At 38.9% G+C, this 23,131-nt stretch overlaps 1 protein-coding gene across 11 annotated transcripts in view; it reads right to left on the reverse strand.

The window, feature by feature from the left end:
- Positions 1-382: 382 nt before the first annotated feature.
- The window catches only part of SMC1B (structural maintenance of chromosomes 1B), a 45,955-nt gene continuing 23,206 nt past the window's right edge, over positions 383-23,131 (reverse strand). For 3 of the 11 annotated variants that reach the window (XM_077930786.1, XM_077930787.1, XM_077930788.1), the window contains exons 10-26: positions 19,124-19,331; positions 17,394-17,579; positions 16,871-17,050; positions 15,669-15,815; positions 14,899-15,036; positions 13,840-13,956; positions 12,010-12,116; positions 11,027-11,168; positions 10,504-10,649; positions 9,658-9,811; positions 8,954-9,052; positions 7,271-7,427; positions 5,146-5,300; positions 4,192-4,343; positions 2,137-2,206; positions 1,054-1,164; positions 383-834 (exon numbers count right to left, since the gene is read on the reverse strand). In XM_077930786.1, the coding sequence (XP_077786912.1) occupies positions 709-834; positions 1,054-1,164; positions 2,137-2,206; positions 4,192-4,343; positions 5,146-5,300; positions 7,271-7,427; positions 8,954-9,052; positions 9,658-9,811; positions 10,504-10,649; positions 11,027-11,168; positions 12,010-12,116; positions 13,840-13,956; positions 14,899-15,036; positions 15,669-15,815; positions 16,871-17,050; positions 17,394-17,579; positions 19,124-19,331 (2,395 nt within the window). In that variant the 3' untranslated portion in view covers positions 383-708. Of the gene's footprint in view, positions 835-1,053; positions 1,165-2,136; positions 2,207-4,191; positions 4,401-5,145; positions 5,301-7,270; positions 7,428-8,953; positions 9,053-9,657; positions 9,812-10,503; positions 10,650-11,026; positions 11,169-12,009; positions 12,117-13,839; positions 13,957-14,898; positions 15,037-15,668; positions 15,816-16,870; positions 17,051-17,393; positions 17,580-19,123; positions 19,332-23,131 lie in introns of those variants that run through there. The other 8 variants (XM_077930792.1, XM_077930789.1, XM_077930791.1 and 5 more) reach the window with 8 other exon arrangements.

A 23,131-nucleotide genomic window follows, 5' to 3' on the forward strand; every position in this document is an offset into this window, starting at 1 on the left:
ATAATAATCTTCAGTGACCAGTGTCAGTGGTTCTAGTTGTCTGTCTATGCTTTTTATTAGTTAATGTCATTGGTCCCCAGTCTTTCTTTGACCAAGGATAACAATTAGCTCAAAAATACCAAAAAAGTGTGAAACTTCAACTATAACTCAGGCCAATGCAGATGTTACATGTAGTTGTGTGTCATGACCCTGTTTTAAACAGGAAAACACTGCTGGAGGGGAAATCAAGCTTTGAGGAGTGGCTAAGTGGGTGTGTTTACCTACTCATTCTTCCATTCCAGATTGCACCCCATGACTTTTCACATGTTTGCTCTTGCAAATACCTATCTGAAACCTTTCAAGGTAGTGGCGAAGTTAAAGTGTGTGGGGGTGGGGGGTGGCGAAGTTAAAGTGTGTGGGGGTGGGGGGGTGGGAACGGGACAGAATGGTGGGGAAATAATTAATACTATTTTCATATTCAATCCCATCTGCCCCTCCAGCAGCTTTTCTTTTTGACAGAGACATCAGGAAACTGTATCTAATGTCTTACTAGGGCCACAGCTATTACAAATTTTAGCAGTTAAACTTCCAGAGAATAAGCATATTAATATAATGCTAAACAACCAGTTCTCACATTAAATATATGTGAATTTAGTTTTATACTGAATTCTAATCAGTAACATTCAAACCTGTCACACCGTGGTTAAACGAAAGCCCACAGCCACAAATTCACTTTATATCGTATTTCAATGCAGAGCTCTTTCTGCCTTTCGGTTGCCTTTCATTTTCATCATCAGACTCTCGATACAGAGTAAGATCCAGGCTCAGTACTTGACTGTAGATAGTATCTTCTTGCTAAGGAGAGAAACGATCAAGAGTTATCATAGCACACCAGGCCATAATGATGCAGTTGTAGGTGTTTGGTTTCTTTGCATTTCTGCCACCCAACCCTTTAAAATCACCAGGGATTTGATTCTATAGAAGTGTAGCCATATTCTGTTTCTGTTTTCTCTATGAAACACTTAGGGTGCAGAAACTATCACTCAAGAGTGTGTTTTGTGTGCATATATATACCTCGGGCCAGACTCCAACTAAAGCATCTGCTTCAGAATAAAACTCTTCCTTTAGAGAAATAACGATAATCTGAAACTTTTCTTGGGCCTGCTCTTTAATGAAGCTTGATATCTTTTTGAGAAGAAAAAAAGGAGGTTAATAGATAAATGCAGAAATACAATGATTAGAAAAGAAACTTGCTTTATAGAATGGGTAAGCATACTGCTGGCAAGACATCTCAAATACAAGACTATGCTATAAAATACATTAGAGGATCTGTTTGGAATAAAAATTCCTCATGCAATAAATCTCTACTCACTAAGACAGTGTTTTATGTTTAAAAACCCACACCATTATGGCTTGGAGGAATTGTAAGAAGTTGCTTAACAAATAAGTGCAGAACAAATCATGGGAGGGTCTTCATTATAATAATTTATTATCTATTTGGGGATCTTAATTAAAACCCCCACGTGCTAATAGGCTACAGCAGAGGTTTGATTAATACTGTCAAAAAATTGTGGAAGGTTGCAGGTTCCTTTCCAAAGGAGCCTGCAAAGCCCTTGTACAGTACATCCCAAGCGCCCAACAACCAGCTGAACAAGAAGTGCTACAAAGCCCCTTCGCCAAGCCCTCCTTTACCTCACTTTACATGGGGGCAGGGTTTGTCAAAATGGCCTAGGTTAGGTCTGTGGACTGGAGGGTCTTCACTCCTGCCTTGATCCCTAGGCAAATGCATGTCTACTCACTGACAATTTCTGGAGTCCTGAGATCCCAATGAACAGTGGCTTTCAAGAACTAACAGTTCTTGTGGCTGGAAAGTACTGGTAAATCTTAAGATGCATTGGGTAAGCATGGAAAGATTCTTAAGTGAACAATCTAAACTGCCTTTAACAGGGAATTAGCATGAGATGCAATTCGCTTCTGTCCATTTCAAACAGTGTCTGATATATGCAGCATATCCAGTGTAATCTCTTTAATAAAGGGTTTGCTTGCTATTTACTCTTTGCCCCTGCTTAAAAATATTGTTTTCATATATAAAAAGAAAAAGCACATTTCTGAGATGGAATGTTGTTTTTCTTTTAGGAAGAGAGACTGATAGCTTACCTTGCCAATGTTTGTGTTATCTAGTGCTGCATCTACTTCATCCAAAACAAAAAAGGGGGCAGGCCTAAAGCTGAAACAACAAAGCAAGCACAATTATTAATGGAATGTAAATTAGTCCAATTGTACCTATAAGAGTAACAGAAACAATTTCACCAATGGAATTGCACCTGCCACCACCTGCTTTCTACTTTAATGACTGCATATTCTGAATTTCAAGACTTCTTTTTACTTTTTCTTAATATATAGCCAAAATCCCCCACAAATACAGAATTTAAAACAAGTGTGCCATATAGTATACAGCCTCCCCCACCTTATAATATGCCAGTGGTACAGAAATATAGAAATATATTACTACTTCTCTTTACCATATTGCCATCTAAACAAGAAAGTATTACTTTTCTGTATCAAGCTAAAATGGAATTAAAAGTAGCACTTTAATAAATTAATATTATTATAGCACTTAATACAATGCTGTATTATCTAGCAATTTCCACCTCCATAGCCAAGACCTAACAGGGAATTAAGCAGAGGTAGCCTGGAACTTTAACTAGACTCTTTCCAGTACAGTGGTATTTTGTGATTTTAGAAAAAGGAAAATATAAGGTCAAGCCAGAAAATAACTGCCTGAATGGTATCCTGAAACCTATCAGAAATCTAATTAAGGAACAATTAATTACCAATGCACCGAACAAGAAGTAGAGGCAGAAGAAGCTTCTAATTAAAAGCACAGTATCCTCCCTGAGAACTGCAGTCTACCCTGGAAAAACTGATGCTGCAATTGCATTTTATTTAAGAACAACAAGAAAACACTGGGTGGGCAATCATACTGTCTGTTTTCACTATGAAGAATGAGTAAGAAGGATGGCAATTCCATTCTAAACAACTAGCATGGTAGCAGCCCTAGAAGATTAGTAGGAGACAAACTTCATCCAACATGATCCTCCTGCAAGGCAGCATTACGTTCTTAAAACGAATATGATCATTACAGAAGTAAGAGGTATCTATTGACTATCAGCTATAGAATTAGCGAGCAACGAGCAAGTAATGACCTCTGCGTGAACATAGCTGGAGTGCACTTCATTGTTCTCAAACATTTTTATTTTAATTACTATACAAGACCACAATAATTAGAAATTACAAAAATTAAAAGATTACATAACGAAACAAACTAAGAAACAATATAAAAGACAAACACAATAATTTAAATACATTTCCTACTACCTGATTTGGGCTTATCAATAAAGGCACTTTAAATCATTTATTTCAATCAGCAAGAAAAAAAGGCAACTACCGTAAGTACCGGTAAATGATTTATATAAACTTTCTCCTGGTATTTTATATATCCCTTAAATAATGGTGCTCATCTGACCACTAACCTATGCTGAATTCTAAATAGAGTAATTTTGCCCCAAGGAAGGAGCTACTTTGTATAATTTTTATTTATTTGGATACTGATTTGCATGGAAGTGCTTAATGGATAACTTAGATGGTTATCTTTGTAGCAAAAGCTGCAGTTCCCTGGGAGTATTAATACTGCACCACTCTCAAATTCTGCACTTGGAAGAAGCCCCCTCGCTTGTTGCATCCCTGACAGACTTCCTTTGGAATAGGTGGACCTTGGGAGAAAGTGGCACATTCTAGACGAAAATCTATTTGCCCATCTCTTGTTGATCTAGCTAAATAAATTGGAGAACCAGGTTTTCTGGGTTGGAGCTTGAGCCAGAACTGAATATAGGAAGAACATCCCCTAGAAACCGGGTGTTGACACAGGGCCACAAAAACGTGATCAACAGCTTTCCACATTTACTTCCAGAACTTCGAAGCATAAGCACAGGACCAACAACAGACCAAATCCTCTCTTGCCTTTCCACACTTCCAGAACAAACTGAAAGCTTATATATGTTTCTCTCCTTTCTCATCTTGTCCACCATATATGCCCAGAGGTAGAATCTCAACATTTTATGAAGAACGGAGTGACTCCAAAACCATACCACGGTTGTATAAACTGTGATATGTGTGTTCATATTATTTTTTGAAGTGCAATGTATTTCTTACCTGTGTATTGCAAACACAAGAGCCAAAGCTGCAACAGATTTTTCACCACCTGACAGGTTGTCCATTGGCATAAATCTTTTTCCAGGAGCTACACAGTTATAGCCAATACCTTCCAAGTAAGGCTCCTCAGGATTTTCGGGACTAAGAAATGCCTGAAAGATACCACCTTCCTTGTTCAGTTAATAACAAAACATGGGCATTAGCTTTATCTGTAAAAAATTTAATGCAGGGCTTGTCAACATGGTGACCTTGCAACATCAGGAGGACACCATACTGGCTATTCCAGATTTCGTGAATGCTAAAAAAATACTGGTTTCCAGAAATGCAATTTAAATTATTCTTTTGGACAAAAATGCAATCCTAATCAACTTGCGGATGCAAACAATACAACATTCTTTGAAGTAAATTTGGAGAACAGGGAGCATCTAGATGTTAAAGTCCAAAGCGGTATTTGTACTGGATGGAAAAGAACAGAAGAAAATCATTCACAAGCTGCTTTGGAAACAAGCCAGAGCTCCTTTCTGTGTCCATGAGCACAAAGCTTGAGAACACACTAGTTCTGTGCATGGCAAGTTAACCTAACCTTCATGATAACTGCATGCCAACTTTGCACAGAACAAACTTCCCACCCCCAAAACAAACTCTTCTACTGTGGAGCCTTGATGCAGCTTCACAAGTAAGTCATCTTTCACCAGCTCTGTCGTTTCCCCATGCCCAGCTAACTCTGTATTTCCAAGTCATGGAGGCAGAGGGATTGGACCCTTTGCTGTTTGCCTTGGATCATTTTATTTTGAATCCTGAATCTGGTTGCCCATATTTCTGTTTTAAAAACTAAGAAGAATTCCTTGAATGATTCGTTTTCTGATGGACCAGTAATCTAGCCTTAATCTACAACCAGTACACTCACTGTTGTTGTTAAAGAGTATTAAATGAAATATCTGAAAAATTACAAACCTGAGCGCTACTGTTTCTGCAGAGTTTCTTGTAGATCTGATCTATAGCTACTGACACATGTTCAAAACACTGACTGAACAGCTCGTATCTCTTTTTCTTCACCTTCTCAAATTCTTGCCTACATAATCTGGCTTCTGTCCTACAAGTCTCAAACACTGTAAAAGGATAATTGAACTAACTTTAACAGAACATATCACTAAAATATTGGGAGTTAATTTTATAGGGTAGAATCCAATTAATGTCCTTGCATTCAAGGAAGAGCTTTTTCTGGTGGATGCCTCTGCTAATGTAAGAACATAGATAGGTGATTTACGCCATACTCAAATTCGTTTCAGATAGTTGTCACCCTCCAGCAGAAGGTTGAAGGTGGTGTGGAGAGCTGCAGGTGGAAGAATGAATTAGCAAAAATCAACCCTTCTCCTTTTCCGCTGAATCAAAAGTCCCTCCATGAAAGCAAAAGTCACCAGCTGGATTCTACCCACAATTTCCTACCAACTTCAGTAAACAAACACAAGAAAACAGTACTTATACAGATATTCTTTTGCAACAGAAAGCCACTTTTCTCAACATACAAGTTTGTGCTGTACAAGGCCAGGTTCTTGCAATTTAAAAAGTGTTCTCAGTGAACATTACATGTTTGCAGTGCTATTTAAATTCAAACTTTATTGTAGCTTATGTGGCCCATTTATCTATCTGTGTATGGTGGAAAATTGAATTGCTTCACACTTTCATGGAAAGAGAGAAAAATCCTTGCAAATGTCTATTCTTTTGATGGAACACTGGATTTACCAGGGTGTTCTCTTTCTTCAGTACCTCTACATCTATTGCCCTAAAGGGACAAATAAAAATGAACATCCTTGCAAAAATTGCCATTGCAGCATAGATTCTGACATAGGGCCCCTTCACGTTCAAGTTCCAGTGAGGGAGAGAGTTGTGGGGCCTGAGAAGGCAGCACTGTCCTCCCAGCCCCGCAAGCCCTTTGGGGCAACCAGGATGTGCAGTGCCCAGGATGTTGGTCAAGCCTTGCGGGCCTGATAGGTAACTCTTGGGATGGATGGAAGCTTTGAGTCATCACGGGAAGGAGAAAGAAGAGTATCTTACAAGGAAAGGGATTTTGAGAGGGTTGAGAAACATTTCAGGCAAGGCCTATGTTACTCGGACTTCTGACACCTGAGGTGTATATTTTCAGGAGCCACCATGCTTTTGTGATTATAATTTTTTTTAAAAACTATTTGGAAGTTTTTAAATGTTGTAACCAAGAGCTGTTTTCAGGTCCCTAAAGTGGTATCTCAAGAAAAGGGGGGGGGGGGGGAGGCCAACGACGATTACTTTCTTGGAATATTGCCTAAGGGATCTTGTGGTGGATCTACACACGGAAAAAAATGCTATAAATAAGTCAGAAATTAGATCGTTATAACAAAATAAAATAAAAAACCCTTTATAAAAACGCATATAAAGATTTCCTGCTCTCTGGTGCCATCTGGTGTTGCATGTTTATAGCGCATGCAAATTGTTTCTTTACTAATGTAAAGAAAGTGGTGTCCTTGCTTGATGCAAATAATGGTGACAACTTGCCAGGCAGAACAGTAAGGTCCATAGGGGATGGGATGGGGACTGCCCAGCAGGTTTAGGAGCATGTGCTGAAGGGGCCTGCTCATAACCTAACCATATGCTCAAACATAGGACTTCACCAGAGGAAAAAGGCCCCAACAGATAGTCCAGCAGGACAAACAGCCAAGCCACTTCTCGGGGGGGGGGGAGAGGGAAGGGGAGGCCTCCTGCGCACTTTTCAAATATTTTATCTCAATTACTTATTGAAGGCAAACAATAAATAAAAGTTGTGGCTGATTTTTAATCTAAGACATGTGTTCGCCTCTTTCCTGTCAACTGCTAGGACATTTTGAAAGACTTGCAATAACGTAATAAATTGGGATGTAAGTGCATTGTGGGGTGATCAAACAGCTACAAGGGCACCCAAGCAATCTGGGTTTACAGAAACACCTTTCTCACTACTACTATCAGAATCACAGAATCGTTTTATTATTAATTTTACTAATTAAAAAGGTTAATTTTATTATTAATTTTATTAATTAAAATTTTACTAATTAAAAAGGTTCAATATTACCATCAACCGATTCTTGAAATCTGCCTGTAACAACATGTAATCTCTCAAGAGCTCTCATATTCGGTGCTGCCGTTTTTGATAGAACATTTTCTCTAGATGCTATTTCCTGCTGAAGTTTTGTTAGGTGAGTTTCAATATCTTTGTCGGAGCGCAAGTCCTAGATGTAAAATGAAATAAAGAAGTATAAAAGCAATGAATAATGGTATTGGGTTATTAAAAATTGCCTCAAAGTCTTAAAAGAAAAGACAAGGGGTGGGGGAGGTAATGTCCACACCAGAGGAACTTGCTGCAGTTGCAACATTTTGATTGTCCCTGTGGGGCTGCAAGTGCAATGCTTATTCCTCCTCGCCTTATGGACTCAGATTGACCTTCTTAGAGCATGCACAGTCCATCAGATGGATACTGCCATCTATCACCCACAAGCAGGAATGGCAGAGTTTAGGAACTATGATTTTTAAGGTACTGGTACTGACACAATAAGGAAAACACACTAGAACGAAAAACATGTTTTAAAAAGGCTTTCAGGAAAGGTCTGGGTGCAAAAGCTACTATGAGAAGAAAAGGAACTGCTGTGGCTTAGGAGAGCAGGTGTGGGGAAGAGACTGGAGACATCTGCTCACATACCACAACTACCATTGAATGAAATTACACTCGGGGATTCACTTCAGGTGGGGAAGCTGAGGGGCCAGGAAACAAACAAAACACCAAACCACTGGGCCAAGAAGCCAAGCGGATGTCAGGAGACGTGTGAAGAAAAAATTAAAATACTGTCAGGAAAAAACAATAACCCAAACCACTCAAAACTCACCATAATGAACAAGCAAGCAGGGGAGGAAGGGGAAGATAAATCACCCAACAGTCCAAGATAGATAGATAGATAATACTTTATTCGGCTATAAGCCCACAAAGTCCAAGATGTGAGGCTAGTCCTGAGCAATGAAAGGCAAAACCATCTGGACAGGACGCAGGAAACTGACCAGGGTCTCTACACCGGGAGGAAATCTCCTTCCCCAACTCTGCAATTCCTGACAGTGGATGGCAGATGGCAGTATCTACCTATCTGAGGGACTAAAGAATTCGGGGAGAATTTGGTTCAGGCAACAAACCTGATGAATACCTACAAACAATAGTCTCAACACAGTATGCAGTGTCTGTAATGCAGAATGAATGCAGAACTTATTTCTTTTCTTTCTTATTAATATCCCACCTTTCCTCCAAGGAGCTCAAGGTGGCATACATAATTCTCCCCATTTTTTCCTCACCACAAACTTACGAAATGCAGAAGCACTTATCACAACAGGTAGCTGTGCTATGAAGTGCAGACCGCACAAGCTGTGGAAGAATGTCCCCCACATGCTGATGAAAACCACCCTTCTCCCTGAAGCTGCTTCTGTCTGTGGGAGGGAAGCTTCAATGGGCGTCCATGAAAGATTCCCTCCGTGGTTAACAGCAGCAGGAAGCGGTTCAGTGGTCCTGCACACCACAGGATGGATAGTCTCTGGGGTGATTGATTGCAGTCCTGCTTACGGAGCAAGTTGCATGCGGCAGAGAACATCTAAGGAATCATGGTAGCCAGATGTTCCTTTTAACCACATTAGCCAGGCAAACGGAAAATAAACTGTGGAACCAAGCTCATGAAAACATGCTTTCATGCACAATATTAAAATGGAGATCTTCTCTTACCATTAGCTCTTTTGCAAGATTGCTATAGTCTACATGAATTGCCTCTTCTCTTTCATAGATATCAGCCGTCATTTCTGTAGTTTCAGTATCAGATCCCAGCTGTAACAAACAGCCAGCAAAATTAATGGAGATATACATAATACTGAAAACTGAAAAACCCAAAACAGCAGCAGCAGCAGTTGCTTCTCTCTCCTCTCCCATCCTTCTACTTATGGTTAAGGTACTGTTTATTTCTTCATGAAAACCAGTGGTGCCTCAATTTTATCCAGCCTCCTATTCATATATTTCTACACATTTGCCCTTTTTGAAGGGCAGGAGCATCAATTGTTAAATATACAATCTAGCATCTGAATAAAATAGCATTGGATTCGGGGGGGAAACACCCATCGGGATGACATCTTTGCAGTTCTGGTTCTCTCTGTGCTCTCTCAGTGTTAGCTCTTCTAAAAATTTGGTACTTGCCACCAGATAAAACTCTAGTTCAGTGTTTCCCAAATTCGGCCCTCCAGATGTTTTCGGACCACAGTTCCCATCATCTCTGACCACTGGTCCTGCTAGCTAGGGATGATGGGAGCTGTGGTCAAAAAAAGGCTGGAGATCCAAGTTTGGAAAACACCACTCTAGTTAGATCAAGGTCTGGCAGACCTTATTTATGTACAAACTCCACAACTGTATTAAATTATTTAATATGCCACAAAACCTACCTCTATTTCACTAATGTCATCCAAAGATCCCAACAGAAGTCCTATCTTTAAGTCCTGGAGTTTGCAATCAAGAAAGGTATTATGCCTTTCTAACTTTTTCTGTTCCAGAGAGGTCTCGATTGCAATACCTTCCTTTTGCAACTTTGCCAACTCTCTGCCACCAAAAAGCAAGAACACAAAAATATTTCAGCTGCTGAAGGTTTAAAATTTATAGAAGAATAGTTTGTGTATTATATTATTAATTTAGACTTAATACCTGGGTTTAGAAACACACGAGGTAGTACTTTTGAACCACACTTCAAGCTTAAGTTTCTAACCCAAATACAAAGTATCTCAATCCATTCTAGAAATCAATTACTTCCCCATCAAATTCAGCTTGCTTACTTGATTTCAGTGACATGTGTAAGCAGACACAAGTAACTGGTAAAGATTTGCATGCCCTCTTTCAAAGCTAGAAACAGTTTTGTATCCAAGTCATTTACACATTTGCTCTTGCCACTTTTTTACCATCCAAAGGCACCCTGCGGTGGTGATCCAACGAGCACCATAGCTGAACATGTGCACATCGGCTTCTGGATCTCTTAACCTGCTCTGTACCACCAATTCATGAGTGGCCTGTCAGGCTGCAATAAAAATGGTATTGGAGACACCCTGTTGTACACAAAGAACCTCTCCATCACAAACCTTCAGATCTAGGTCATAGCAGTTGTACAGAATTGTACTATCTTAGCAAATATACAATGCTCAACTTAAATGTTCCTGTTCACACAAATTAGTGAGAGAAGTTTCAGTTATCTGGAGTTCCTCCCCCCACAAATCACTTACCTATTCTAAACACAACCTTACCTTATTAGAGTTAGCAATGCCTTCCTTGATTCCTCAACTTGATTCTGTGCTTCTGCAACATCAGCCTTATTAACATTCCACCTTTCCTTCAGCTGTTGCAGGTCCACCGTAACTTCCTCGACCATTTGTAAAAAGTTTTCCTCATCCTATGTACGAAAAAGATTTATAAAGTATAATAGCCTCATGGTAATCTTATCCAGACAAGATAGTCAGATACCTATTGGTAGAGATGGAACACTCTAATATCTCTGTGTTGGGTTGATCTACATGGATTTCCTCCTCCTAATTCCCATCTCACTCCTTAATCTTAGTTACATTTATATGTTCATATATTATAGACATGCAATGTGCGCATAGTGCAAAATGCCTAGAAAAGGAGGTCTTCTAAAATAATTTCTTTGTGAAGTAAATGACTGTAACCAAATCTGATTATTATATTACTTTAAGAAATTTTATGCACTGCTTGATTGTAGTGAAAACTTGAAAAGCTGGATATAAATTATTGTAACAAACCATTGGTTACCTTTTTCAGGCTAATAATATAAGCTTCATCTTTGCAAATATTCTCCTTTAACATGTTATTCTTCTTCACCGCCTTGTCTACCAGGCTGCAAATATACTCAAGCTGAGCACTCAGTCGTGTCTTCTGGTTTTCAAACTGAAACCTGAACAGACACAATACAGTAATATGTTAAGATGGAGACAGCAATGTTTTCCTGTCAGGGGCCATTACATCCCTCAGAAGTAATGTCAAGGGATCTGTGTCGACTGTGGGAGGGCCAAAGTCAACAGTGGGAAGGGACAGAGTCAGAAGTGAGGGGGGCACTCCCATTCTCTCTCTATTTCTGGCACACCTATTTTTCTCTTGCCCCCTCTTCCACTCTACCCAGCAGACTGCCAGGGGAGGGACAGATCACACTTGCTAAAAGGCTGAACTGATCAGTTGCAGAAGGGTGGGCGTCCATGTGGCTTTAGGCTGTAGGCTGCCCGCCCTTCTCTAAATGCAAGGTAAAAAACAAGTTATTTAATAATAATAATAATAATAATAATAATAATAAAGTGGCATCAGAATGCATGGCGCTTTGCAGTGTAGATCCCCCAAAGCTTACAATCTAATCTTCAATCCAAGGGAAACAACTAAGGAAGCAAAAGGTATTGGAATCAGGGTAAATAAGGAAGCAACATATAAAAACATTACACACAAACATCCCTATTGATAGGGATAGGATAGGAAAAACAGCTTTGGAAAAGAATAAAGCTAGTGACAATTCCTCTCCCCCAATGTACTTTCATCCCCAAGGAGTAGCAAATGCATACTGGCGAGGAAATTCTATGCAAACATAGTTCTGACCTCAATTTAACAATAAAATAATCATATGATGATAGCTGAACAATATCTTAGGACAGAGACATTAAGTATGTATGTATGTATGTATACAGAATACGGAGGAATTCTGATTACAGAATGTTACGAAACATCACTACTATTCACGTCTGCATAGTTACCTCTTCTTGTCAATTTCTTCCTGCTCTTGCAAATGTTCTTTTTCATATACACGAATATTGTCTACTCCAATCTCTGCACAGAAGTCACTGAAAACATTGTCTTCCACCTATTGCAATAACCCCCCACCAAGAAGGCAATTAAATATAATTCATTAAAAGAAGTTCTTTCACACAGTATATGAAGGTTTTAGAAATGTAAGAAGTATCAATTGTTATTGTAGGGATGTTCACATATTACATTCAACAAGTATACAAATAGTCAAGCTATGCAAATAGACAATGACACTTCTATATGTATAGACAAATGCTTGTGTCTGTGTGTAATGTGTGAATGTGCCATATAGGAACATTGTCAAGACAAGAATTTTCTTAATGACCTCTTTCACAGGGTCACTGGAAAGAAACCTCACTTGTACCTTTTCTTCTTCAATAATGAATTATATTATTCACTGTGATGTATTGACCTGTTAATTGGAACACAGGAACACTGAAAAGCTTGATAGGACCAGAAGAAATTCCCTACTATTTTTTTTACTGCAGACACGCCTCTTTAGGGAAATTTGGTTGATAGAGATCAGGCCAAGCTAGACATTACATTATTAAGGAAAGTAGCAATTGTACAAACACAAATAGTAGCCATATGGCATGCGTGTGATTTGGACTGGGACTGTAAGGCAGCTGGGGGGGGGGGGGCGGGAATCTTCAACTCTTTAGCCCCTCTATGCTCCCCACCTAAATAATTGTCCCCATACCATGGTTCTTATCTGCACTGGAAAGAAAATTCCCTTTGGCAAATCCCTTCGGCGCAAGTGGGAGCTCTTCTCCCAATGCAAATATGGGGGTTGGGAGGAGAGATCTGGATCAGGACAATGGTGGAAGAAAAAGGTTAAATTGTCTACCCTTCAGCATAGCTCCTATTTACTTGGTTTTATTCACACACACTTACACACTTACTAATTGCACGAACAGCATCACATCTAGTTTGGCCTGAACTGTTACAGAAATTGGTGTTTGGTTAAAACTGTTTCAAATTTTATTTTATAATAGAAATGAAGTGCTAGTGCCCATTTTGAAGATTTCCTTTCTGTTAAAGAATTAACATAATTATTATACAGGGGCAAATGCCAGAGAGAAGTAAAGGCAGCACTAGAAATACTGCAGAACATATTTCCAAGAACGAGTCAAGGACTTCTTCAGGGACACCATCTGTTCTTCTTAGAGAGCTGAACCTTGATCACTATCTATGGCAGCAAAAGCTGACCTGCCTTACTTACAATACTGGCTCAATTTAAATGAAACCTAAGATATGGGTCTTACAGGGTTCCCATAAAGGGTTGTAAGTTGTCAAAGAATTGTCCAAATGAATTGGCAAGCTGTATCTTAACCTCTGAAAGATGGATCTTTGACATTAGACCATCATTGTGCCCTTTTTTCCAGATGCCAGAAAATTATTTGAACACTTTTCTATGTTTTTGTTATTAACAAAGTTAAAATTTATTTTAAATGAGCTTTATGTGCTATATAGCTTTTGGAGATGCAAGTGTTATGTTGAGTTTTTGAACCCTCCCCCCCCCTCCCTGGGTTATGTCCATAGCCTGGATACATTTTATTTTGCAAACTATTAATCCGTGGTCTGAGTGAACATGAAGTCTGCAAAGGCCTTTGGCTATATGCACTAAGTTTATTACAAGTGTAAAAGCAGGTCTGGAGCTTTCCCCTTAGATCAGAGGGTTTCAGACGCAGCCACACAAGGAACACACATCTATAACCAATTGCCATAAGACAGCCATTCTATGATTCTATATGCTGCCATGAATTTAAAACTTATACCTCATTAATTTTCTTTTGGAGTTCATCCATTTTAACAGCTCTTTGTAAAACTCCTTCATTCAACATCACATGTTCTGACTGGCTATTTAATAGTACACTTTCCAGCATAGATTTTTCCTAAATACAAATAAATATGAACAGTCTTTAAAAACAATGGAGAACTAGTCTCACTGTTTTAATTATTTATGTTCTAAGGATATTTTATTCTGGAACCACACAATTGTACTGCAAATGTAACCAGCAGAACATAGGTAGCTAACCTGCAGTCCACTGGATGCATTTTGCACCCAAAACCATTTTTGGTAAGGCCTCCCCTAAAACTGCTCTATGGGTTCCCCACTATGAGACCATGATGCCAAAAAAAGGCTTTTTGAGGGGCCTTCCATTTTTTCTTTTAAACATTTAATGATTTTAATGATATTAATTCTTAGAAATAATTTGTTACTGTTGTAACTGGTTCCTGCTGTAGCTGGTGACAGCAACATGTTTGAGGCCAGACAAATCCAACCTAAATTTCTCAATTTACAAAATAATTTAAAATTTAATTTAAAGAAATTGTTTTATTGACTCCTTCCAAAGGTAAACTTCACTATGCTACTGTGATGACAGAAGTTTTTTATGTCCTCTCCACCCTCCCAAGATTTGTCCTTTATAAACAACATTGACAAAAATGTGGTTGCACTCACTTTTAAACTGTGGCCCCTGGATGACTGATCAAGGGCAATGCAGTCCTTGGCACAATAAAAAAGTAAGCCAGTCTGGAGATCAGAAGAAGCCACCCCCACTCCAACACCCAAACACAAAAAGTCCAGCATTTAGTTTCCTGTTCATCTAAATGTAGACTTCATGTTCAGAGTATAAAAGTATAAAAATGAAAGTCTCCCAATAGAAACATTCCCTCCTAAATTATGGGTTTAAAAAAAAAATATTACTTCTATTTCTTCAACGGGTAAAGAAAAAAACTCAACTATGTTACCATTTAAGATGTCCTAGTTAAAACCAAAAAGCAGGTCATTTTGCCCAGACAAGGAAAACAGCCACCTGAGAGTTTAATATTACCTTATAGAAATTAGCAATATGTTTTTTTTTAAGAACTTCTAGTTCATTTTGCGAATATTTATGTCGTGTTTGAATTCCTTGGCATTGAGCTTGCAACTGCTTTAAATCAGCCTCTTTGCGCTTGATTTTCATCAAGTCCTAAGTATAGGAGAGAAATCTGATTTAGTTTGCATTTAGAGGGAAACCTACCTAAATCACACTTTCTGTAACAAATTTGTGGTGCAGTTCTCCAGCTGGGTAATATGTACAAGAATGTATTTATTAGGGGAAGCTGTGCATTAAAATGCATGCATTAGTGAAAATAACAAAAAAATGCATAATATTATGGGAAATTGCATTTCAAAAATGTGTTCATTAGGGGAAAAATTGAATCAATTCATCAAAAGTTGAATTGTTCCTTTTACAGTATTACAGTAATGATATTAGGATACTTTGGCACCTTAAATTTAGGTTATGGGCCCAACAACGGAATGTCTAGGCACGCTTTTTTAAAACAAAAATACAAAGCTGAAAAAGAATGAACTACAACTAAAATATTATGTTCATTTCAAATGATCTAGTCCTCATCTGCAAAAAACAAAGCCATGCTTCCCCTGCCCTCCCTAATGTTCTGAAGAGGGTCTCTTCTCCAGTCTTCAGAGAGTGGCTGGAAGTGGGGAGGCAGAAAAATGTCCTCCTTTCCTTCTATTCGGTAGTTTGTTGCAAAACGCACCTAGAACAATGGGAGCTTCAAACACTGATACTGTTGGACATGATTTCCATAGCTTTACCTTTAGTTCATTCATCAGCTTCTCTCTCTGCTCTTTAAGTTCATTCACCTCCTTTTCATCCCAGTATCTAGCTTTCTTTTTCAAATCACTTGAGCCGCCAGAGATTACACCAGATTTCAAAAATAAAGTTCCATCCAGAGCCACTGTCTGAAAATTAAACACGTTTTTTTCTGAATTGATCAATATTACTGGAGGGCAATTAGGCATAAGTATACAAACAATTCCTGGACTGAGGTGAGGGCAAGTATATTGGGGGGGGGGGGAGATTCCAAACTAGCTATATTCAAATCAATTTTGCCTTCCAATAAAACACAGAGAAACGGGACATAAAACCAGTGAAATAGTTCAGGATTAAGACAATTATATAATACAGTGTGTCTCTGACTATCCTGTATCTTGGATGAAAGGTAGTATATGTGATAACCTCTGGCTAGCTTAAACCTAACCAGAACCTCTGGCTGGTCTCATATAACAGCAATTTAAAAAGACCTGCACTGGATGTCAATTGTCTTATGAGCCTGGTGTGTATGGTGACTTTTAAGCTCCGAAGGTTCCTATTTTACCCATTCAGTGGGACAATGTTTAACTTCCGTAGCTAATGTGTCACTAGATTATAAACTACAGTGGTGCCCCGCAAGACGAAAAACTCGCTAGACGAAAGGGTTTTCCGTTTTTTGAGTCGTTCCGCAAGACGAATTTCCCTACGGGCTTGCTTCGCAAGACGAAACATCTTGCGAGTTTGTTTCCTTTTTCTTAAAGCCGCTAAGCCACTAATAGCCGCGAAGCCGCTAATAGCCGTGCTTCGCAAGACGAAAAAACCGCAAGACGAAGAGACTCGCGGAACGGATTAATTTCGTCTTGCGAGGCACCACTGTAGGTTGCTCTGTTCCAGCTCCTGCCAACCTAGCATTATATTTTATATAATGCTTTATTTTAATTTTAAACAGCAATAAAAACAGTAGATATAATAAAATAATCAAAACAGACAAAAGTAACAAATTTTCAAAAGCAAATGTTCAGAGGACCATCACAGTTATCATGTATGGGGGAAATGTTTTAGTCTAGCCTATTTTAGCTGTATAAAAGGTTTCTGGCACTGGCTGGCATTTCAAGTGATATAGTTCTGGAAAAGATGTATGTAGCTTGCGTGTTTAAAAGCCAACAGGAAGTCTTATTTCAAAAGTGAGGTTCTTTGTGCTTACTTTAAGTCGGTATGGTCCTTCAAATGCTATTTGTCTTGCTTCCTGTACTGTTTCACATACTAAACCGTTCCCACAAACAAACTGAATTACTTTCTTCAGTGCAGGAAACGATGTCTGTATAACATCAATCATCATTTTAGTTCCTTTTATCTCTCTCAACTGTTCATTGATTGGTTCTACCTAAATAAAAATGTTTAGAAAAGGTTACTTAAATACAATGAAAGAGCCTGTAACAAAGATTACAAGTATCCTATCAGATTTTGTTTCTAACATACTAAACATGCTTTCAGACACTCATAAATTAATAAAGGAATATTAATTGGGCCCATAAGGAGCCACAGAGAGACCAAGTATACAAACCTAGACACTTTAATTGTTGTACAAAATCTTCTAAGACTACAGTCACATCTTACAAAATATTTTTAAAGCAAATTTAAACTAACAAAATTTCTTAGATGTCAAAGTAATCCCCAATCAGCTTTGTGAATAAAAAACTAATAATATACTTTTAATAAAAGTGTACCTTAAGGTAATCTAAAGGAAGGAAAGTTTCAGCCTCAGCTCTTTGTGCCTTGAGGAAACGAATACATTCTCTAGCTACTTTTTCTGAAGCCACAACAATCGCAACCATATACATGCCAAAAACTTTGGTGACAGCAAGCTGATATTTTTTATGGATAGGGTGACACAAGTCAAGCAGTCTTCCAAACTAAAAACAGAACAGCAATAATGAGCAAACTGATCTTTTGAGTTGTACAGCACACATTTCATTTTAGCTAATTTCCCATTTTTTTCAATTAAAATTGCATTTTTTCCCCTTGATGGAAGCATCCATTTCAAGAGGCATCAGAATCTTACAATCCTCATTCTAGAAGCAAATACAGGAATGTTTTTAAGAGCAGTGAATCCATTATGAAAAGACATTCACTGCATTCTACCTAAATGAACCTTATTTGAGCACATATGAGAACCTACTATGTGGAGCATCTTAGAAACCTCTGGGTATGTTGGTGTATTACTATGGCAATGTTTTATCACACCATTTTTAAATAAACTTGTGATTACTGCTAAAACACTTTCCCAGCTTTAGCTCAGTGAAAAACCACTTGAATGAGAGTCCTAATATCATACTATATGGCTAGCCAATGTGAGGCTTCCAGAAGCTGTGGGACTCAAGCTATTAGCCAGCAAGAAGAAGAAGAAGCGTTTGGATTTGATATCCCGCCTTTCACTCCCCTTCAGGAGTCTCAAAGCGGCTAACATTCTCCTTTCCCTTCCTCCCCCACAACAAACACTCTGTGAGGTGAGTGGGGCTGAGAGACTTCAGAGAAGTGTGACTGGCCCAAGGTCACCCAGCAGCTGCATGTGGAGGAGCGGAGACGCGAACCCGGTTCCCCAGATTACGAGACTACCGCAATGGTCAAGGATGATGGGAGCTGCAGTCCATCATCATCATCTGGAGGGCATCACTGCCATAATGATAATAATAAAAAGGTTTGTTTTATTGCTTAAAAAAATCATTTTGAGCGCAGCCATTGAACACATTGCTAAAAAGACAGTGTCTGCAATGGGTGCGTCAGTGATATTCTAATAATTAAAACACTATTTATTTATTTATTTATTTATTTATTTATTTATTTATAAGAGGGGTATGGAATGTTTTAGTGATCACTTGTTAAAAATAAAAACATATTTTTAAATCTGCAAAGATTAAAGTGAATGAGTGCCAAGAATTAAATTATTGCTCAGGTGAACTGCACCTTCTCCACAGCCTCAATATCCTCCCAACGGTATGGACAGTCAGATACAATGGAAAAACTAGGATTGGCTCCTAGCGTTGTCCACCCATCTCAGAGCGGTTCAGCAGGGAGCTTCCAACTTCCTGCTCCTCTTGTCCCCAACTGCCAGTTGGAGAAACATTCTTGTGGTTTCATAGTTTCTTTTTGTAAACCAAGTTGAGATTTATTTATTTTTAATCAGGTGGGGTATATATTTTATGAAATAGCTAGCTAGCTACTAGTTTCTCACTTTTAGTGAGAAAAGTTATGTAGCCACCATAGTGCTACTTTCTTTACCCAGTTAGAAAAATACTGATACTCAAAAATGGTTTGCTAGTTCTCAGTTGCACTTATGTTCAACACTTCTCAGCATTTATCAAGTAGGAAACATGATAAAGACAACCGGCTATTCACAAGGCGAAATTCTCAAGTCTACTGAACACATTAAAATGTAACAATGAGTCCATCTAGTTACCACGTGACCAGGATACAGTCTTTTGAGGCTCTCCAAGTTTTCAGCCCTTGTCTTCTGGCGTTTCCCCTCATGGACATCGATTTTTGCATTATGCAGGTCACTGACAATTTTATTCAGTTCTTCATTTAACTCAGACATTCGTATCTTTGACCTTTCAATTTCATTTGTGAGTGTTACTTCTTCCTGTTTTTTCTCTGCTAAAGATTCACTTCAAACCAAAGCAAAATGGTAAAAAACACAGCCCAATTAGTTTAATGTCAACTAAGCAATACTGCCATGAATCCTGAAGGTCATCCTTCAAGGGAGGATCCCAGTCAAATCAAGCAGGGCTTGAAGTACCTGCCAATCAACAGACTGTCATCACTTTCAGCAGGGATGGGCTCCATTTGGGAGCTGCCGAGAAAAGCCAGTCCTGGCAGGGCTGAATTTAGTGCCAAATAGAAACCCTGCTTGCCAAGGAACTATCAGGATTGCACTTTAAGGCTCTGGGTTGTTCTTACGCGACAGTGTTTTTACCTGACCCCTAGGTAAATGATCTTAGGTGGGGACACTCAGTTACAGGATCTTGATCTGCAAATAGAAGTACAACTCTCTGGAAAAAGCTACCATAGGAGAAAATTCCTGATCATCCAAAGTGTCCACAATGAAAAACAGTATGAACCAAAGATACATTCAAGTGAGAGAAAGAACCCCCAAATGTAAAACTTACTAAACTAAATTCTTAAGACAAGTATTTCCTCATCCCACCCCCACACCTTGCACAATAACCTTCCTGGCTGAGTAGGGCACTTTCTACCCATTACAAAAATGTACATATGTAAGACCAGTAATAATAACAATAATTATTATTAATTTATACCCTGCCCATCTGGCTGGGTTTCTCCAGCCACTCTGGGTAGCTCCCAACAGAATATTAAAAACACAATAAAACATCAGACATTAAAACTTCCCAATACAGGGCTGCCTTCAGATGTCTTCTACAAGTCAGATAGTTCTTTATTTCCTTGACATCTGATGGGAGGGCGTTCCACAGGGCAGGTGCCACTACGGAGAAGGCCCTCTGCCTGGTTCCCTGTAACCTCACTTCTCGCAGTGAGGGAACTGCCAGAATGCCCTGGGACCTCAGTATCTGGGCTGAACGATGGGGGTGGAGATGCTCCTTCATTATCCTTTTCACTTCAAGTGGTGTTAGCACCAAAAGAACCTTGCTCATACTGATTTATTGGGAGAGAGTATTGCTCTTACTACTGTATTGTCTGTCACTGTCAGGAACTAGGCAGAGTAGGAATGGTGGAGACTACCTCCCCATCCTGACCCTTCAGGGAGGAGGGAGATGGAAGACAGTGTAGATGTGGGCAGGCTGCTTGGACGAGTGAAACCGACCACCTGTCTCCTTGATCCTTGCCCATTCTGGCTCATAAAAGCAAGCCGGGAAGGGCTGGGCGATGGGCTCCACGGGGTGATGAATGCTTCCCTCTGTGAGGGAGCCTTCCTAGACCCGATGAAAGAGGGCAACCAGCCAGGAGCCTCTGACAGTGTCCTGGCAGTCACCCTGGGTTCATTTGGGAGAAAACGAAGGATATAAATTTTATATCTATTAAAAATAATATTCCCAGTCAACTTATGAAACTCAGTCCACTCCAGAGCTCTGTGAGTTTACCTGGGTATATGTTTACAGCCAGTTTACATCTCAAAACTATATAGCATACACCTGTAGATTTGCATGCAATGCTCTCCCTTTAATATACTATTTTGTTGTTGTTTTTTTTTTTGTCATTTCCAGTGATTTTTTTTTTTATAAAATTTTTTATTGCGTTTCTTTTCAAATTCTGTACATTGCAAGCAAATAAAGAGGTTACAAGAAACCATTTTTTTTTTTAACAAAACAATAAAAACAAAAACAAAAATAAATCCCAACTTGGACTTCCCCACCCCTTCCGATTCTGCGTTCTTTATATTAACAATGTCAGCAATTTGTTACCTTATGTCATACCTTATTGTAACTTTTACATGTTATGTATCCAGATTCAATATATTATGTCACAGTTTTTATACCTTTAAAATAAACGTAACATGTTCAATTCATATTACCTCCTTTTCTCTTATGTCACTTACTTTACTAATTACTTAATCATAATTGCTAAAGCGTATCATTTCCTAATCATGCACGGTCCTAAGATTCATACAGTTTGTAATACTTTTGCAAGTAGTCTTTAAACTTTTTCCAGTCCGCCTCGACTGTTTCTTCATCCAAATCTCGGATTCTGCCGGTCAGTTCCGCTATTTCCATGTAGTCCATCAACTGCGTCTGCCATTCCTCCAGCGTGGGTAGATCTTGCGTCTTCCAGTTCTTTGCAATAAGTATTCTTGCTGCTGTGCTAGCATACATAAACAAAGTTCTGTCCTTCTTTGACACTTTCTGGTCTACCATGCCCAACAGGAAGGCCTCTGGTTTCTTGGGAAAGGTATACCTGAATACCTTTTTCAACTCATTATAAATCATTTCCCAGAAGGCCTTAACCTTTGGGCATGTCCACCAGAGGTGAAAGAAAGTCCCCTCTGCTTCCTTGCATTTCCAACATTTATTATCAGACAGGTGATGTATCTTAGCTAACTTGACTGGGGTCATGTACCACCGGTATATCATTTTCATAATGTTTTCCTTCAAGGCAGTACTTGCCGTGAATTTCATTCCGGTGTTCCATAACCTTTCCCAGTCTTCAAACATAATGTTATGTCCAACATCCTGTGCCCATTTAATCATAGCAGATTTAACTGTCTCATCCTGTAAATTCCACATAAGCAGCAAGTTATACATTCTAGATAACAGCTTTGTCTTTGGTTCTAACAATTCTGTCTCTAGTTTTGACTTTTCCACCTGGAAACCAACTTTTTTATCCATTTTGAAAACCTCTTGAATTTGAGCATAATGTAACCAATCTCGCACCTTATTTTTTAGTTTGTCCTGGCTCTGCAACTTCCAACTGTCTCCAATTTTTTCAGTTAGTTCCCAATATTTCGGCCAGTAGGCCTCCATATTGGGTCTTTTTCGGGCCTTGGCCTCCACTGGTGATAACCACCTCGGAGTTTTACTCTCTAGTAAGTCTTTATATTTCATCCAGACTGCAAAAATTGCTTTTCTGACAATGTGGCTTTTAAACAATTTATGTGCTTTAACCTTGTCGTACCATAAGTATGCGTGCCAACCAAAAGCATTATTAAAACCTTCCAGATCTAGGACATCAGTGTTTTCCAACAAGAACCAATCTTTCAGCCAGCAGAAGGCTGCAGCTTCATAGTACAACCTCAGGTCCGGCAGGGCAAACCCCCCTCTTTCTTTTGAATCTGTTAATATTTTGAACTTTATTCGGGGCTTTTTGCCCTGCCAGACAAATCTAGATATATCCTTCTGCCATTTTCCAAAGCAATCCACTCTGTCCACGATCTGTAAGGTTTGAAACAAAAATAACATTTTCGGCAACACATTCATTTTTATAGCTGCGATTCTTCCCAACAAGGAAAGTTTCAATCTTGACCAAATTTCTAAATCCTTTTTAACTTCCAACCAACATTTCTCATAATTATCCTTAAATAAATTCAAATTCTTGGAGGACAAATGGATCCCAAGGTATTTCACTTTTTTAACCACATTCAATTCTGTTTCTCTCTGAAACCCCTCTGTTTCTGTGATTGTCAAATTTTTGGTCAGAACCTTAGTTTTTTGTTTATTCAACCTAAATCCCGCCACCCGACCAAATTCAGATATAAGTTCAAGAACTCTTTTTGTACTGGATTCTGGCTCCTGCAATGTCAAAACTAGGTCATCTGCAAAAGCTTTCAGTTTATATTGTTTCACTCCGACCTCTATCCCTTGTACCAACCGGTCCTCTCTGATCATATTCAGTAGCACCTCCAGGACTGAAATAAATAACAGAGGGGATAGAGGGCACCCTTGTCGTGTCCCTTTTTCAATTTTAAATTCCTCCGTCACCACATTGTTCACTATTA

Source organism: Podarcis muralis, chromosome 6, assembly GCF_964188315.1.
Source record: "Podarcis muralis chromosome 6, rPodMur119.hap1.1, whole genome shotgun sequence".
In the NCBI taxonomy this organism is placed as follows: Eukaryota; Metazoa; Chordata; class Lepidosauria; order Squamata; family Lacertidae; genus Podarcis; species Podarcis muralis.